This window comes from Octodon degus, unplaced genomic scaffold, assembly GCF_000260255.1.
Source record: "Octodon degus isolate 3935 unplaced genomic scaffold, OctDeg1.0 scaffold00019, whole genome shotgun sequence".
In the NCBI taxonomy this organism is placed as follows: Eukaryota; Metazoa; Chordata; class Mammalia; order Rodentia; family Octodontidae; genus Octodon; species Octodon degus.
Genome location: NW_004524595.1, coordinates 20,737,169 through 20,755,655, shown reverse-complemented (window position 1 = coordinate 20,755,655; position 18,487 = coordinate 20,737,169). Strand labels below are relative to the sequence as shown.

The window sequence follows — 18,487 nt, the reverse complement described above, 5'->3', positions numbered from 1 at the left end:
CCAGTAACACCAAAAACAGAAAACAAAAACACAGAAAACAAAAATCCTCTGCTTTCATCCCTCAAACCTGACTGAGAACCCAGAAGTGGTCTTTCCTATCTCCAGTCCCACCGCAGATAGGTGAGAAGGCCCTGATAGCACCCATGGACTCCTACCGGTACGGCACCACGCAGACGCTCACGTGCACGGTCTATGCCAACCCTCCCCTGCATCACGTCCACTGGTACTGGCAGCTGGAAGAAGAGTGCTCCTACGAGCCCAGGTGAGGAGGGCTGTGTGCTCTGGCCCAGCTGTGTCATACCACCATTCTAAACCAAAGAGATGACTCCTAAGAAGGCTGTCCTTCAAGGGGTACAAGGAATCTCCTGCCACCTTTCTTGATGTTCCATGTTTTAGTAGATGTCTTCACTTGGGAGGGTCCGATGTGTGGCTGGCCAGGTCTGTCTTCCTCAGTTCCCCAGATGTACACTTTTGCAGGTGGATGCTCTTCATTCGGTTTGCTAATTTCCAATCTTCAGGTTTTCTCCTTATGCCAGTTGGAGATCACCACTCACTGCTTACCCGTGACAAGCCCTTCTCTCAGAGGAAGTGCTGATGGGTGAGAGGCAGTGATAAACCTAGCCCAGCCCTCAAGAGTCTCAGGCTTATCGAGTTCTAACACAAGTCCAGACATCCTCAGGGAGAAAAACAACAACAACCACTATCCCACCACCACCCAAGCAGTCCACTTCCTGTTGTTGTTTTTGAAATGACCACTACTGGTTTCTTCCTGAACTGCTGGCTATTTCCTACAGAAAGGCCACAGTCCCATAGAAATGACTTTAAGAAGCCCAGTGGCTTCTAAGTTTACTTATCTTCCTTTGAACTAAATTAACTTGAATTGTCTTGTCGATCCAATTTATGAATGGAGATTTGTTCCCAGAATAGCTGCTTCCCTCCTGTATCCTGAATGAAATCTACCTAGGACCTTTTCCTTCATTGCTGAGGCCTATTTTTAATTGGCGCCAAGTCTTAGGAAATGGTAGGCTGCACTGGAACTATTTCTAAACCCGTAATAACCAAATCTACTCCTTTCCTTATGACTGATTTGAGTAAAGTTGCATCATAATCTACTTTTTCTGTTTTGTAGCCAAGCTACAACAAGCCCATATATTTGCAAAGAATGGAGAACTGTGGAGGATTTCCAAGGGGGGAATAAAATTGAAGTCAACAAAAATCAATACGCCCTCATTGAAGGAAGAAACAAAGTGAGTATAAAACTCTTTAATTTGAAAAAAAAATCTCTATTTTTCTCTCATTGGGGGAAGAACGGTACAATAATATGTGAGACATATGGGAGATTAATAATAAAGTAGATTGGATGATCAAATACTAGCATATTAAGTCATTTTGAGAACATCATTGACTTGTAGCAATACTGTTAACTTACTAATAGCTCATCAGAGGAAAATGAAACATGTATGCCATTTAATCTATACATCTGTTGTAAGATAATTCTGATTTTATAAACCAGAGATGGAAAAATGTTCATAATGTTATAATAAAACACATCATTAATCTAATGGTTTCCAGAGCCCTTTATGTGTAGTGTGTGAGCTACATACCAGTCCCATTATAGCCGCACACGTTTGAAGGTGGTCGCTGTGGCCCCGTGGTGCAGCAGCCGGGCTGCAGCCGCTGTAGGATGGCTGAGCATTGGCTTGAGTGCCTGCGCACAGACACAACCTGCATTGTTTATGGCCTGGGGTTTGTTTTCTTCACAGACTGTAAGCACTCTTGTCATCCAAGCTGCAAATGTGTCAGCTTTATACAAATGTGAAGCCGTCAACAAAGCTGGGAGAGGAGAGAGGGTTATCTCCTTCCATGTGACCAGTGAGTACTCTTCTCTGAAGGGTGGATTGCATCACCCACAAAGTACGTTCTAACCTGCTGTGTAGTTTGCAGTTGGTCTTGTCATTCATGTGAGTGATGTAGCACATAGGAAGAGGATTTTGGTTGACCACTGATGCTTTTGTTGATACATTAAAACTGCCCGTGGATTTATGAGGGGTAATTTCATATGCCTTCACTGGAGAGAAAATGATTTCCCTGCTGCTTTAAACTACTATCTCTGGGCTGGGGATGTAGCTCAGTGACATAGCACCTACTTGGCAAGCATCGGGCCATGATTTCGATCCCCAATACCAAAAATAAATAAATAAACCAAAAATCCCACCAGCTCTGTCATATGTATGTAATCTCTCTTGTTCATCAGAGTCTAGCACACTATATGTCTTGTTATGGTTTAATAATTTAGGTAGGCTCACTGTTGGACAGTTGAAAGATTGGACTTTGATGACATAGCAGTACTACCCTTGGACACTGCTGCTATTTGTACTAACTGTAGGGACAAACTTTAGCTCACTCTTCTGGATAAAATATTTTAGCTTTTGCTAATTACTTGTAACAAATGTAACTTTATTGTCACGGAGTGTTTAGCCTGGTGTGGTGGTAAACATCTTTAATGCCAGCACTTTGGGAAGCAAAGGCAGGAGGACTGGAAATTCAAGTCCAATTCAGGTTTAGTCTGGCTCTGTAGTGGGACTGAGACAAACAGACAGACAGACAGACAGACAGACAGACAGACAGACAGACAGAGAGACAGAGACACAGACAGAGACACAGACAGAGAGGACAGAGACATAGAGACAGACAGACAGAGAGAGACACAGAGAGAGACAAAGAGAGAGGAGAAAGAGTTGAAGAGAGGGAGGAGGATGGGAGAGAGAGAGAGAGAGGAGAGAGAGAAGTGGGGATATAGCTCAGTGCAAGGTTCTAGTATCATTTAAAAGTGTTGAGGAGGAAATTATTTCTTAAATTCCTTATTATTAGATGCATTGCTTTGGATTTTTCTTTTTTGCCTTTTAAAGTAGAGATGTAAAAATATCTGGATAATTAATTTATGTTTCCAAATATTGTATTTGGAGACCTATGTCATTCAGTTTGGCTATCTTCTTGTAGCCAATTACTGGGGACAACTAGAACTTTACTTGCTTCGATACTTTATTGCAGGCTGAAGGAAAGAAGACAATAGTGTGCCATCACCGTACCCTAACTGTGGCTTTATGTTTCAGAGGGTCCTGAAATTATAGTGCAACCTGCCCCCCAGCCAACTGAGCAGGAGAGTGTGTCTCTGTGGTGCCACGCAGACAGAGCGACATTTGAGAACCTCACGTGGTACAAGGTTGGCCCGCAACCTCCATTGGTCCACATGGGAGAGCAGCTCATGCCTGTTTGCAAGAACTTGGATGTTCTTTGGAAACTGAACGCCACCGTGTTCTCTAATAGCACAAATGACATTTTGGTCATGGAGTTCCAGAATGTGTCCTTGCAGGATCAAGGGGAATATGTCTGCTCTGCTCAAGACAGGAAGACCAAGAAAAGACACTGCATGGTCAGGCAGCTCACGGTCCTAGGTAGGGAGGCCACTCCAGGTCATTGCCGCTAGCCAGTTGGAATCCTTTGAATGCAGTGCTTTCAAGTGTTGCAGAATGATTTCTGTCCTCTAGGATTTTATGAAGTAGGCTGTGACAGACTCACTGGAAGACCTTAAGGCAGAACACAGCAAATAACATTTGTAAAATAATATAGAAGGAAATTAATGTGGTTCTTTCTAATTTTTTTGATGGTATAGCTCACTAGTATCAACAAGGAATTAGTTTCACCCAGGGAACTTTTGCATTATTCTTGGGGATTTCTTTATTAATCTGACTCACATTTGTGGACTACCTAATGTGAGCTAGAGAATTCTGGTACTTCACAATAGTGACATGATGAATTGCCCATCACTGGGCAATAAAAGCACAATGAGGAGTCCGTGTCCATGAAGACAGGCTGTGGTCTCTGCCTTGCTTCCTATTGTGGCTCTATTCACAGAACCTGGTGACACATACTGGTTCTCAGTGAGGTTCCTGATGGTGGACCAAGGTTGGGACCTAGAAGACTCTTGGGAGACTTGTAACAAAAGCATCCTGTGGCTCCAGGGCATCTGTGTGGTCCAGAGCAGCTCAGGGTCAATGGTGTGGTGATTCTGGTAGCAGAAAGCTTCATAAATTCTCTGTCAAGCTACTGTCTGCCCCTTGTCTAAACTTTGCCTACTCTGCCTTTGGGGAAATCAGGTGAATTACAGAGTTTCTGTACCATTTTTTTGCATCTTATCCTCTTTCTACTGTGTCCTTCCAGGACCTAGAATGCATATGTCCTCTGTTTTTTACTGTAGGAGGGGGGACCTAGGCAAACATATCTATATCGAAGTTTTAGAGTAGCATCTTACCCAAGGCTTGGGTATATTTTAGGAGGAATTTTCAAATATTGAGGTGACAGAGAAGAAATATTTTGGACTCAAGTCATTCCACAAGGTTCTTGAAGCCACACCACACATGTGACCATGCGGTAACATTGATGGTTGGTCTGGTTTGGAGCTAGACGGATTCAGAAAGAGATGTGGATGAGGCCCCTGGCTTTACGGGCCTGGGAAATGTTTGTTCACAATTAGCTGGCTTGCTTGTCTAAGGATGCCTATTTTGTTTTCCTGAAATCTAGTGTAAGAAATAGGCTGGAGTCCAGGGGCTGGGGAGATGGCTCAGTAGAATAAGCGCTTCCCTGGCAAGTGCAAGGGAAGTTCAGTCCCCTGTTCCGCCAAAAACAAAAACAAAACAGAAATAGACTAGAGTCCAATACATTTATTTAAACCTTAATGTAAGACTCTGTTGAGATAATCTTGTTTTGCTAATCATTGAAATAGATTCTTTCAGTATTTCTTTTGATATTCAGTTGGTTTAGAGAAGATAGTTCTGTAGGGCTTTGATAACATTCAGGAAATGAGTAAATTTAATATTTTGCTGTACATTTAAACAAATATCATTGGATTTTGTATTTTTTACATTTTTGGCTTTCTTTAGGGTATTGTTTTTTTGTTTTGTTTTTAAAAATCCTTTATTATGTGACATCTGTATATGTGTATATATTTTCAAAACCAAGAATACTTGTAATACATGTATGTGGACATACACACGATTTACTTAATTTTAACCTAGCAGTTCTCGTTCCATCATTTTTGGAAGGGCTAGAATTTTTGAAGTGGTGATTATGACCATCTTTATTTCTGTGATTTATCTTTATTTTTTTTCAAAATTTTATTGATAAACAGCAATGAGACAGTTTCAAATCAAATCAGAAGTACAGATTCAGCAAATAACACACTGCATATATTCTTCTTAGTGGTTAATTGCTGTACAAGATGCGGACTTGAGATCTTATTTACAAACACCATTAGAACAAATCATTCTATTCATTAAGAGAATGCAACTATATATCTATCCTAACCACTTTGAATACACAGATACAAAATGGACATTCATCGGTATACTCCATTTTTTCTAAGTTCCGTTATTGAATATTATAGGTGTGTAAACTCAGCAAAATATTCTAAAAGAGTCCAGTAGCCCATAATAGCATTGGGTCTTCTGTTCAGCTGGCAATGTCAGAAATTATTGACCTGAGTCCCTCACAGCTCAACATAACAGCATAGCTTTACTTCCTATATTTTGTCTTCATATTTTCCTACTGGATGGTTAAGACCACGGTAAAGCAGGACTTGTGCAACAAGAGTTGTAGCTTTTGGGTCTGATAAGGTCAGTGAAATTCCCTCAGGATTTATCTTGAGATCCTATACCTCAGATTGTAGAACCTTTGTCAGTGTCAGCCATGTGGATGAGTCACGGCCATTGCTTGGCCAATGTGCTCTCTGTGAAAGCCTGAGAGAGGGTTTCCTCCCCATGTGACTCTCCTTAGGCACACTCTACATCATCGATCACTTTCCTCTTTGGCCCCATAATCTTCTTGATCAGAAAATTTGGGACACTACCGAGGTACATGATGTTACAGTACAAGTTGTCATATGTCCTGAGTCTTAATTGACCTTAGAAGGTTAGGGCCAAAATGTTGGCTTTTCTTGTAGCCCTCCTTTTTCTCTAATTTGGTCTGCAAACTTAGGTTCTTAACCATCCAGAAGACAAGTTTCTTGTTATTATCAAATGATTTAGGCTATTAAGCTTAACTTCACTATCTCACTGCATTTCAAACATCTTAGGCATAAAAAGGAACCAATATTTTTCATCAAGTATTGATATGTTGAACTTTAAGTCCCTACATAATATGATAATAAAACATTTAAAAATTAGATTATATTTTAAAAATAGGATAAAGAATTATATACTTCTCATGTTTGCACGTAAGTCCAAAAATCTCACCATATACAACCTTGAAGCAGGACAGTTAGGGTATTGTTTATGTTTAGTACAAAATACTGGACTTTTAGGCTCACTAGACTGTATTGTCTCCTTAATTGTAAGGACCTGGTGAGTGGTTTCACCCCCCAATTTGTAATTATTTCATCTAAAAATAGACTGTTAGATCTGTCCTGCTCATCATGTAAGACTGACAGAAATACACATATTATAAATAAATTTTGTAAAACTTATGAAATAGGCATGGTGGTACACATCTGAAATCCCAGTACTTGGGAGACTGAGGCAGGAGAATCACTATAAATTTGAGGTCAGCCTGGACTACAAAGTGAGTTCAGGCCATCCTGAATTTCATAGTGAGAACCTGTCTCAAAAAGACAAAAAAAAAATTACCAAATGAATACAAAGTATTTGGTACTTTTCATGAGAAAATATGGCAGCATTCTAGGGGCTTACTGGCTTGAACTGTAAGAAGGAAGGATTTTACCCCAGGGGACAGCCATATCGATTTAGAGCCTTTATTTTGTTATTTCCAGCTAGAGTTACTAACATAAGTGTTAAAGATGGACAGAGGTCTATCTGAACTGCCCTTGCTCTCTTTATTTGACTTAGTGACCAATAGCACTGTTATCAGCTTCTGTGTATTTTCAGTTTAGTAAACCAATGGGTTGCTATTTACTAAGTTTAAACTGTTTAACAGGGTACTGATACCAAAATCACCTTCAAAGCTGTAACTGAAGGTTCTGTGATTTTTTTTTTTTTTTTTAATGTGCACAGAGCGCATGGCACCTGTGATCACAGGGAACCTAGAGAATCAGACAACAAGTATTGGTGAAACCATCGAAGTCGCCTGCACAGCATTCGCGAACCCCCCTCCACAGATTACCTGGTTTAAAGATAATGAGACACTTGTGGAAGACTCAGGTGAATAGAACTTGTCTATCTCTTTGATTGTAGACTTTTCCCGAAGATGTTACACAAAACCCGTATTATTTTTCAGTTTGTTTTATGGTAGATGAAAAGCAAGGCTAATGTAGGTGGCTTGGCTCATTTTATAGACTTGGAAGAAGAATTCTCAGGGATACCTCCTGGGAGGTCAGTGAGCCATTGGTCTTATTTTACTCTTTAGAGTTGGATAATGGCCCAACTTGAGGGCCAGCGCTTACCTTTGAAATCTTTTTTCTGAAAAATTTGAACAGTCACCTCATCAGAAATAAGAATGATCATTTTCCTCTTGTCTTAGGCATTGTACTAAAAGATGGGAACCAGAACCTAACCATCCGCAGAGTGAGAAAGGAGGATGAAGGCCTGTACACCTGCCAAGCCTGCAATGTTCTGGGATGTGCGAGAGTGGAAACGTTTTTCATCATAGAAGGTCAGTGTGAAGCTGCAACTCTGTTAGGTGGTTTCTAAACAGGTGGGTTGTGGCTTATGGATGTTCTGCTTTAGGTGGAACCACTCCAGATGAGTTTCAGTGCTCCGTGTGCAGACTGGGTATGTCTTAACCAAAACATTTGGGACCACAAGTGTTTGGGGTTTTGTGTTTATTTTTTTCAGAGGTGGAGACATTTGCATGTATATAGTAGATGTCTTGGGGAAGGGATCCAGATCTAAGAGCAAAACTCATTTATGTTTCATGTAAACCTGAGACAGAATCTGAAAGTAATTTGTACCTTACTGTGTTTTAATGGTGGCCCATCTTAGGAGTCAGGTGTGGAATTTTCCCTTTGTGTTGTCATGTCAGTACCTAAGTTTTGTATTCTGAGCATTTTGAGTCCCTCTTTTTGTATTTTTGGAAAGGGTCTATAGGGTGTTCAGGGTCTCCCTACTAGGTTGGACTTGTAGTGATCCACCTGTTTACAATCTCCCAAGAGGTGGAATTACAGGCATGTGCCACTATGCCCAGTCTTGAGCATTTTGGATTACAAGTGCATAACATGTTACCCTATATAACTTTTCAGTCAGTGTATATTCTTTTAACCAGTATACATATTAATGTTGTTTAAATTCTGCTTCTATCACAGTTCCTATTCTTGCAGTTCTTCTTGTAGAAAAATTCCTAGCCAGGCAGAACAAATACCCTCCAACCTCAGATCTTTCTTTGAATGAGCCAGTTGATTGACATTAACAATACCTCTGTATTTATTTTGAAAAGCATTAAAATTGCTGTTTAATCATTAAGGTCAGCATTCTTTGGCTGATCACAAGTGATCAGAGTTTTCATTGGAATGCAGACAATAAAGGTTCACATGTAAATAACAAGCCACTGCTTTTCTGAAATGGAACATTTTGGGTCCTTATCTAAATATGAAATCTATATGTACGTGAAGGAGTGGTATGAAATCTGGCACATCCTCAGATGGGAAAATCATTTTGTGACAAAATATTTCACCCAAAGAAGTGTATTCCTGCATCTGTTCTTGTAATCCACCAGGGGAACATTGGAACTATGCTATGTGGGTGAGAAAATGGTGTGCCAGGGAGAAAATAATGATGGCGACTGAGGGGGGATTGACAGATTTCCTTGAATTCATGCTAATTTGTCTCAAAGTCTAGATGTTGGACCCTTTAATCTGTCAAGTTTATTTTTCTAAGTAGTGCATCTGGGCACAGTGATGTGTTTTTCAAATCTCTAGACTTATTGCTATTTTATAAACTGCACTTGCAAATAAAGATTTCAAGGCATGTGGCGATTTGTCACCCCAAACAGGATTCTGTTTGGGGTGCATCGTAGAGAGGCCTTCCACGTTGCCCTGGTGCTCTGCCCCTCGACTTCAGCTCTCTGCATCTGGTTACAGATGTCTCGCAGGGCCCATGAGAACAGTGCTCACGAAGAGAAGACCAACAAAGGGAGTGATAGCTATTTAGCATTCCTGCTAGTCCCTAAATATTGTATGGAAAATCTAATTCATAAATTTTTCAAAGGGACTTTTCAGTACCTATGTATAAGTAGAGTTACTTCCCTGGAACCATAGGAAAAGTAAAATCTACCTCCAGACACACTCAGGACATGTTTCCCAACTATCACCACTTACTTTGCCAACTAATTAATTACTTGTCTTCTGTCTGCTTGAGGCCATGGAGGTCCATTCTCACAGCTTGTGGCCGTGTTTGATTCCCACTGTGCTCTTCTGATGGGAGACCCAAGTGATAATTGTTTCCTTGTCACTTCTGCACTAATCCCTCCTAGGTGCAAGCCTCATTCTGTGTTTAATTTCTCCCACTTGGCCTTGGCCTCTGGAGCCCTGAGCATCCCAGCTTTCCATGCCCACCTCAAACTTTTCATTTTCTCTTTGTTTTCCTGTCTGGTTTTGAACTCTTGTCACTAGGCCATGGGTAACACACTCAGCTCAGTTCTCTCCCTTCCTCGCTCAACCTCCTGCCTCACAGGGAAAAGGAAGCATAATGGTCAACTCAAGCAGCACAGAACTTGTTCTGCTCTTGTCTGGCCCCCCATTGTGCCCCAGTCACGTAGCTCATCCTCTCTGACTTTCTAAGTCTTGGTTTGAAAACTGAAGGTGGTTGAGATGGAATTAACATATTACAGCAATGGTGCATAGCAGGTTTGTGGTTACTGGTCACTCTCTGGTCAAATGACTTTTATTTTTCCACATGTTTTCTTAAATGATCCTTTTCAAACTCTACATGGATCAAAACATTGACTACCAGCATAAAGCCACTTATTACTCTGCAAAATATCATCTGTTTTCTTTCCATCAAAGAGGAGCCCTTTCTCTAAACACATAATCTCTGTGTCTTTTAAGACATTTATACATCAATCCTTAATTACTTGAGAATGCTGTTTTTGCAAATTTTCACGAGCAATATGTTGCAAGCTTTACATTTCCATTATGAATGGATACAAACTTTATCCAATTTAAGAGTCCTGGCTACTGCTCAGAAGGCTGCTTCAATGTGGGGAGGGTTGAGATCTTGCCTTTCTGTGTTGCATTTTGTCACTGTACAGCAAAGACTATGAGTTTCCAGTATTGATGCTCATTCAGTTGTACCTTCCAGGTGCCCAGGCGAAGACCAACTTGGAAGTCATTATTCTAGTAGGCACTGCGGTGATTGCCATGTTCTTCTGGCTACTTCTTGTCATCATTCTACGGACCGTTAAGCGGGTAACGAGATAATTTCCCTTCAGTTCCATACATGTTGGTTTTCATGATTGATGAAAGCTGACTAGGGTTCTTTGAGTTGTTTCTCTCCATTGTTATTGGCTCAGTGGACACATTTTTATTTCAATACAATAACATTCTAGCTCATTTTCTTTGACTGGACCAGGGGCATTAATTGATAGAAATCACTAGAGGGGAAAAGGGTCTGGGCTGTCTAATGTAATTAAGATTTTAAAACTTAACTCTGCCCTCATTTGAGGGGCAAGGGAACACTGCAGGCATGAACATAATAGGACTACTCTCAAGCTCCATGAGTTTTAGTGGAAAATGAGATGTCAGAATGAGGCTCTGATTAAATAACAACAATAAGTACACAAAACAACAGGCAAACAGCAGCGCTTGTGTGACTGGGCGGATTGGTGCTTTCCAGGCCAGTGAAGGTGAACTGAAGACAGGCTACTTGTCCATCGTCATGGATCCCGACGAGATGCCCCTGGATGAGCGCTGTGAACGCCTCCCGTATGATGCCAGCAAGTGGGAATTCCCCAGGGACAGGCTGAAACTAGGTGCAGTTTTAGTTGATGTTCATTTAATGTTGCGCTTACCGTGTCATATTGCCCCTCTTAGGATGATGATAAATCTAGTTCACTCAGATAATATATTTTGGCTCAGAAATAATAATTCCATCTCTTAAATTTGGGTTATCATCCATTTAACTTTTTGGAAGTAGGTTCCCTGTACAATCATCCAAAATTGGACATTTGGAGAGTAAAGTGGGATTCATGGAATGATAAAAGAATGTTTGTGTTAAGTTGGGACATATAGGCACCCAATCTGGTTGGAATCTTTGCCTGTCACTTTGGTGGTATAATAATTCAAGTCAATTTTGTTGTTGCCATTATTGTCGATTTTAGGTAAGCCTCTTGGCCGTGGTGCCTTTGGCCAAGTGATTGAGGCAGATGCTTTTGGAATTGATAAGACAGCAACTTGCAAGACGGTGGCTGTCAAAATGTTGAAAGGTAAAAATAAAATTATTTGGTGTTCTCTCTCTCTCTCTCTCTCTCTCTCTCTCTCTCTCTCTCTCTCTCATTCAGTAAATGCAAGGTAGCGCTTAATCAGTAGCTTTCTGCATAGGTGGGCCAGCTTGCCAAGCATGCAGCCAGCCTATGTGATGTCTTTGTGAAAATTGGAAAAAAACCACCTCTTATTTATAACTTCACATCAACATTTATGGCCTTGTGCATAGCCTGGCAAGCAGAGTTGGGGAGGGATCTCACCTACCTTGTGTGGGACCCTTGTCCTGAGCTCAGCTTGGATTTAGTTGTCTTGGTTATGGAGGGAGAGGAATCTAGCTGTATTAAAATTGTTTCTTAATATGTTAAAATGTTAGACAAACCTCTAGAAACATGAAAATGGATTTGATGTAAGTAGAATGCAGAAATAGTTTGTTCTCTAGAATGTAATTTACAAGGGTGGCCAAATAGCTCAGCAGATTAAAGTGCCTGCAAGCAGGCACAGGGCCCTGGGATTTGATCTTCAGGCCTGCAGTGCCAGCCCTGCCCCAGGGGCATGCTGAGATGGCAATTGAGACTGGGTGTGGTGGCACGTGCTTGTAATTCCAGCTCTTGGATGCTGTAAACAGGTGGATCACTAGGAGTCTGATCTATTAGAAAGACCCTGAACACCTACCTTATAGAACCTTCCCTAAAAATATTAAAAATAAATAAATAGAATTTAATTTGCAAAAAATGGTTATTGTAAGAAAAAAAGATTGTGGATTATTTTAGAATGAGAAGCTTCATAAATAGTTATTAATACTAATTACAATGAACTGTAGTCTAGGCATCTCATTTTTTATTTAGAGAGGTGATGCATATATAGCTTTTTGCTCCACTTATGATGTGCTTTCATTGGTGAAGCCAGTACTGCTGACCCTTTGCCAGTGGGTCCTGTACGTTTCGAGGCATTCTTTTTCCTTTTGCCTTTTCTTTCTAGTGGCCTAGGGGGTATGTAATTCTGAGGTAGCCCCTCAGGCCCTGAGGTATGCAGCCTGCCTATGAATTATAAAGAAGTGTAGCACCATACAAGGTCAGATGCACCATATTGGCTGCACCAGCATCAGGCGCTGCCTGGCTCTACCAGCTGGTTCTTGTCAAGTTGCCTTGTCAGCATAGATCAGTTGAAACATCAGTATACACACAAGGATATGGAAAATGTGGCACTGCTTCTTTCAGAGCAAGCAGTCAGAGGGTCAGGTCCTAAAGAGCATAGTATACTGAAAATAAAAAGTACAGTTTTGTGCAAGAAGAGAATCTGAGCGTGATTTCATTGCAGTTATGCTTTCTAATTTGCAGAAGACTTCACAGTGAGATCCTCTGAATATCGAATGTTTGGGATTTTTTTCTTAAATTAGAATGTAAAATTTAAACTTTATCTTTCAGAGAATGCGGCTGGGTGTGGATTGGGCTATAGTTGTATTACTCTGGATGCTAAGTTGCACGGATGTATGTAGTGCAGAGAAGGACATTGGTAGCTCTAAGCTGGGGGCCACATTTATGATCTTCCTCTTTATCTTGAATTTGCAGAAGGAGCAACGCACAGTGAACACCGAGCTCTCATGTCTGAACTCAAGATCCTCATTCATATTGGCCACCATCTCAATGTGGTCAACCTTCTAGGTGCCTGTACCAAACCAGGAGGTGAGTTACTGTAGATGCTTCCGGTGGCCTGATTTTGACACACGCTGCTCTGCTAGTATTGGAGAGAAGCAGGGAATCCCCATTGCTTTGATTTCCTTAACCTGGAATATTTTGCTGCATCCTAGATATACATATATTTCATGGATATCTGGTAAACACTATGACTAAATTATTCTAAAGCTTTTTTGGCATTAAGGGAATTCATATCACTATGTATTCATATTAGAAACAAAAACTTCCCCCAAAGACTTGGAAACAAAAGACCTTAAGAGTAGTTCCCATCCTTGCTCTCCTCTCATAGTCATCTCTGGTGATTGCAATGAAAAGAAATTGTATGGTTTCTCAAATTTGGGCTAATGTCACATGTGGCATTGCCTTTTAAAAATGAAAAACCATAAACTAGGGGGATTAGAACCAGCTAACTTATCTAATTCTATTCTGATGAAAGGTTATATGTGACCTTCTTGTCAGGTAATTTTTTTTTTTTTTTGGAGGCAAGAACCAATTTTATTAATGCTGGAAAACCCACTGGCATCATTCCCAAAGAAACTGGGCCTCCACAGCCTGAGAAGCAAGGGTTTTCTGGGGTTTCCAAAGAGAAAGTATAGATGCAGAGGGGCTTGCAGTTGGTCCTGGGTTCTTTCTTTTCTTTTCTTTTCTTTTTTTTTTACTACCAGCATTGTGCAGTATATTTAATGGCTATGCAATGCTAGGGGTTTGGATTACTTTTATAAAATTAGTTGGAGTCAAGTGTACAATACAAGGGAAATCAAAAGAGCCAATCAGGTCAATGCAGGAAGACAAGACAAAGAGCAATATCCTGTGTTTGGACCCTCTTGCAAGGAATATATCTGCAGTGAATTTTTTTTTTCTACAAGAAATTTATTTTTTACTTTTTTTTCCTACACCCATGTAGTGATTTTTTTTTTTAGTAGAAGTCTTATTTTTTCAAAACTGATTAATAGGGCAGTTTCAATAATTAATACATTGTACATTGTTATCTTCTTAGTGGTTATCCATAGTACAAGATGCAGACAGGATATCCTGTCCAAACACTATTAGCACAAATCTTTCTTCTCATTAAATTAAGTGAAAGTAGCTGTATATCTATCCTAACTATTCTGCATATACAGGTACAAAATGGTCCTTCCTTTGTATCCCCTTTTTTTGTTTAGTCCTGTCAGAAATGGGTTGTCAGGTAATTTTGGGTCTGTCAATATATTAAGCACTTAGAACAAATTTGCCTTTCTTGACATGCAATATGCCTGCAGGGCCTCTCATGGTGATTGTGGAGTTCTGCAAATTTGGGAACCTGTCGACTTATCTACGGGGCAAGAGAAATGAATTTGTCCCCTACAAGGTATGTGCTTTCTTACCTCATCTTTATACTGTGGAGTGGAGGAAAATCAGAATGGTCCAGGTTAGCTCTTTGCTGAAATTCTGTGAGGAGCTTGTGCGGAATCTTCCCACATTACCGCTGGACAGTTGTAACTTTCTGTCATACTTAACATAGGCATCTCATGTTTTAATTTTGCGACTTTAATCTCCTGGCCTATTATAGATGGTACCAGAGTTGGGGAGAAGGCAGAAGGAAAGGAAAAGGCAGAGGGAAGAACCATTCTGGATGGTGCTTTCTGCCCACTTGCCACTTCTGGCTGTGTGATGTGTATTCCTCCTTAAGGGATGCAATGGCCCAGCATGGTGGTACATGCCTTGTAACCTCAGATACTCGGGGGACTGAGGCAGGAGGATCACAAGATCAAGTCCAGCCTAAGCAATTTAACAAGACCCTGTCTTACCATAAAAAATAAATAAGTCTGGGTACGTAGCTCAGTGCTCGCTGGGTTTAGTCTCCATTACCACAAACAACAATACAAAATCAAAGGGTATGGCTAAAGTTGATGATATATCTGAGAGCAAATTAAAAGAGACATTTATCTCAGCTCACCAAAGAGGCTGGCTTTATTGAAGAAACCCTGTTGTGTCCAATCACTGACCCAGATTTCAGCCCAGAAACTTCATAACTCTGAATTTCATGTCTTTCTTATTTGCTTCTTAATAGTTACCATGGCTTCTACAATTTATTGCCTTGTTGTACTCAAGGAATTTGATCATTTGCTTCTTTATAGACCAAAGGGGCACGATTCCGTCCAGGGAAAGACTATGTTGGGGAAATCTCCGTGGATCTGAAGCGCCGCTTGGACAGTATCACCAGTAGCCAGAGTTCAGCCAGCTCTGGGTTTGTTGAAGAGAAATCCCTCAGTGATGTGGAGGAGGAAGAAGGTAGCTGTCATCACTTCCTCTGTGCCCACTGCATGCTCATATAAGAACAGACGAGGTCATGGGGTGTTGCAGGACATTTCGTCATGGGAAAAGCTTCGTATTTGAAAGAGATCTGAAGTACTTGGTAGCTTCTTTTCAGTCTCTCCAGAAATTCAGTGTTCAAGCCCTGACTAAACATTGGTGGTGTGTCTGAGAGCAAATTAAAATGAGACATTTATATTTATTACTATATTGATGGGCAAAGCAGAAGTATCCCAATAAATTTGGCAGCCCAAGTGGGCTAAGCAGGTGCTAACAATCTAACCAATAGTCTCAAAGTTTTGCACCAACATTCATTAGCAGGAGAGACTCAGTGCAGTGTTGGTAAGGGGAATGGAGGCTCTCTAGTGTTCCATCAGCCTTGGCATGGCCTCAAATGGCTCAGCTCACTTTACCAGTACCACAGAAATCTTTCAGTTTGTCACACCCAGTCTCCTTCAAGGCAGTTTAGTAGTTTTCTATTGTTTCTACTCTACCCTAAATGGCATATGATATCTTCCTCCAGGCTACTTCCTTAGTGGAGGCCTGTAAATAGACTTGTCTTTTTCAGTTGTGTTCTCCATGATAGTATAGTGCTCCTTGTGGGGGAGCTGGGCTTCAGCCTAACCTCCAGGCCTTCAGTCAGTTCTAGGATGCACTGTATCTTCTCTCCTCAGACAGAACAGAGATTGCTCCCTGGATGTAGTGAGGCTTCCTGACTTGTAGCTCCTCTTGAGGTGTGAACTTAGAAGAATCCAATCATGAAATGGTGGAAGAAATCCACTTGTTTCTTTTGACCCTAGTCTACAGATAGAATTTAAGTATAACCTCTTTCTTTTAGAAGCTAGATAGGCAGCATGAGGCTGGGATGTAGCTAAAAGAAATAGGGAAATTGTCTCCGACTCACAGAATGGGGCCAACTATGGAGCAGAACCATCTCCTCATCTCTTTTTATCTCACAAAACGGTGGTCAGAGAACTAGAGACCCAAAGGACTGAGGTAATACGATGGAATAGGAAGAACTGGAATTTTGCCTTCATTCTTCATTCAGGAAAGGCAAGGATCTCATTAATTGTAGCTGAAGAGCCCTGAGCCCTTAGCTCTAAGTATGTAATAAGTCATTGAGAAAAATGTTATTATTATAACTTAGTTTGTGTTTACTCTGGTATTTGTGTCCTGAAAAGAAGCCATGAGTCTTATCTTGTCCGATCATCATTAGGAGATCATTGTGAAATATCCATTAATTTCTTCATGTTTATTTGTACCAGTTGTACTGGAGTAAATACTACCAGTTTACGTAGATTCATCTTCCTCTCATGTTCCTGCTATCTCTCATTCATATTCTTAGAGGAAAAGGGTTCCTTAGCGTAGGCCAAATTTGACGTACTTATAGCACTTTTTAACATGAAAGTAAGAGAAGTAAATCTACTTCTGGTATTTTTAGTTATCTGTTGGAGAATGTAGTTTGACCTTTGGTCCTTGTCCCAGGACAAAGCCTGGAGAGAAAAGATATGATGACCCTGAATATTGTTGTGTTATATTTAGACTTCTTGAAATGAAACTATTGTTTATCCCTCTGGGTACATGAGAGAAAAAAATACAACAGCTTAAAACAGAAAATTTGAAAAGGTCCTCTCTATGTCAATTATTCTACCTTTATTCTACTTTCTAGATTTACTGGTTTAATTTGACTAAAATGGAAAAATCGGTATTTTTCCTTAGGGATATGAAGAAAGGTAATAATAGTAGGACTTAGCAAATTGACAGAAGAGAGGCATTTTCTCTCTGCTTCTGTTTTCTGAAATTGACTTCTCAAGTCTTTAAAAGATCCCTACAGCAGACTCAGAGAGTACTGCCTGTTTGGGGATGCTCACTTGTGTCATCCTGCCTCTTGCAGCTTCTGAGGAGCTGTACAAGGACTTTCTGACCCTTGAACATCTCATCTGCTACAGCTTCCAAGTGGCGAAGGGAATGGAGTTCTTGGCATCGCGTAAGGTAAGACAATTCAGAGGGAAAAGTGAGCTCCTTTAGATCACAGCCTTAGAAACACCAGAGCCAGTCACTAGCATTTGTATGGGTTGGAAATTTGTTCATCATTTGAAAGACTTTTTAAAGAGGTTTTCTCAGTTACTTTTCTCTTGTTGCTGGAACAAAATACCCAACACCCCAAATTAAAGAAGGACAGGTTTATTTAGCTCACAGTTTGTGGAGGTCTCAGTCCATACTCCGCTGGCTCCAGGCAGAGTGGCACATGGCACAGAGGCTACTATCTCATGGCAGCAGAAAACAGCAAAAGCAGCATGAGCAAAAAGAGAGGAGCAGTGGCAGCAGTGGTAAGGCGGAGAACAAAACTCTCTCCCTTATATGAATTTAGGCCATCAGCTCCAGGTGGGTGTAGCATTCACACCCATAATCCCAGCATTGGATCATGAATTGATAGCAAACTGTAGAAGCCTATCCTATGACTGCATAAGGCTTTGGGGGAACATTTGGGGAGACCTTTGAGGAGACATATAGACACAAACCGTAACAGAGGTCTACTATAGAATCGCTATTTCTGCTGATGAGGAATTTTATGAAATTCATTCAAATTATGAACCTTACTGAGCATCTGCTCTAAGTGCCAGGCAGTCCATCAAGTACAGTTGTGGTAAGCCACTACACAAAGCTCTCCACCTACATGGAGTTTATATTCTAGTGCATGACACAGTCAATAAACAATGTAATGTATGTAGTGGTGAAAGATGAAGAAAGGGCTTATAGCAAGTGTAGGAGGAGCGGTTTTGTTTGTACAGTTCCTTCTATATGTGTGCATTTCCATTTTAAACAATGTAGACAGGGAAAGCTTTATTAAGAATGAGATGTTTGGGCCAGTGCGATAGCTCAACAGACTAAGCCCCTGCTTAGGCAAGCGCAGGGACTGGGGTTTGATCCTTGGCACCACATGCCATGTTGGCCCCACCCACGGGTGCAGTGAGCCAGCCACAGAGTCTGGGTGTGGTGATGCATGCCTGTAATCCCAGCACTGGAGAAACTGAAAACAGGAGGATCACTAGCAGTCTGATATGCTTGTGAGAGC

The 18,487-nt window shown here is 40.9% G+C and overlaps 1 protein-coding gene across 1 annotated transcript in view; it reads left to right on the top strand.

The window, feature by feature from the left end:
- Positions 1–18,487, top strand: part of Kdr (kinase insert domain receptor) — a 48,184-nt gene that overhangs the window by 15,873 nt on the left and 13,824 nt on the right. Inside the window, exons 10-22 of the mRNA XM_004627515.2 lie at positions 106–262; positions 1,130–1,247; positions 1,764–1,872; positions 3,114–3,455; positions 7,065–7,211; positions 7,531–7,662; positions 10,305–10,411; positions 10,839–10,974; positions 11,323–11,427; positions 12,994–13,107; positions 14,379–14,467; positions 15,237–15,390; positions 17,306–17,403. Coding sequence (XP_004627572.1) covers positions 106–262; positions 1,130–1,247; positions 1,764–1,872; positions 3,114–3,455; positions 7,065–7,211; positions 7,531–7,662; positions 10,305–10,411; positions 10,839–10,974; positions 11,323–11,427; positions 12,994–13,107; positions 14,379–14,467; positions 15,237–15,390; positions 17,306–17,403 — 1,808 coding nt within the window. The remainder of the gene's footprint in view (positions 1–105; positions 263–1,129; positions 1,248–1,763; positions 1,873–3,113; positions 3,456–7,064; positions 7,212–7,530; positions 7,663–10,304; positions 10,412–10,838; positions 10,975–11,322; positions 11,428–12,993; positions 13,108–14,378; positions 14,468–15,236; positions 15,391–17,305; positions 17,404–18,487) is intronic.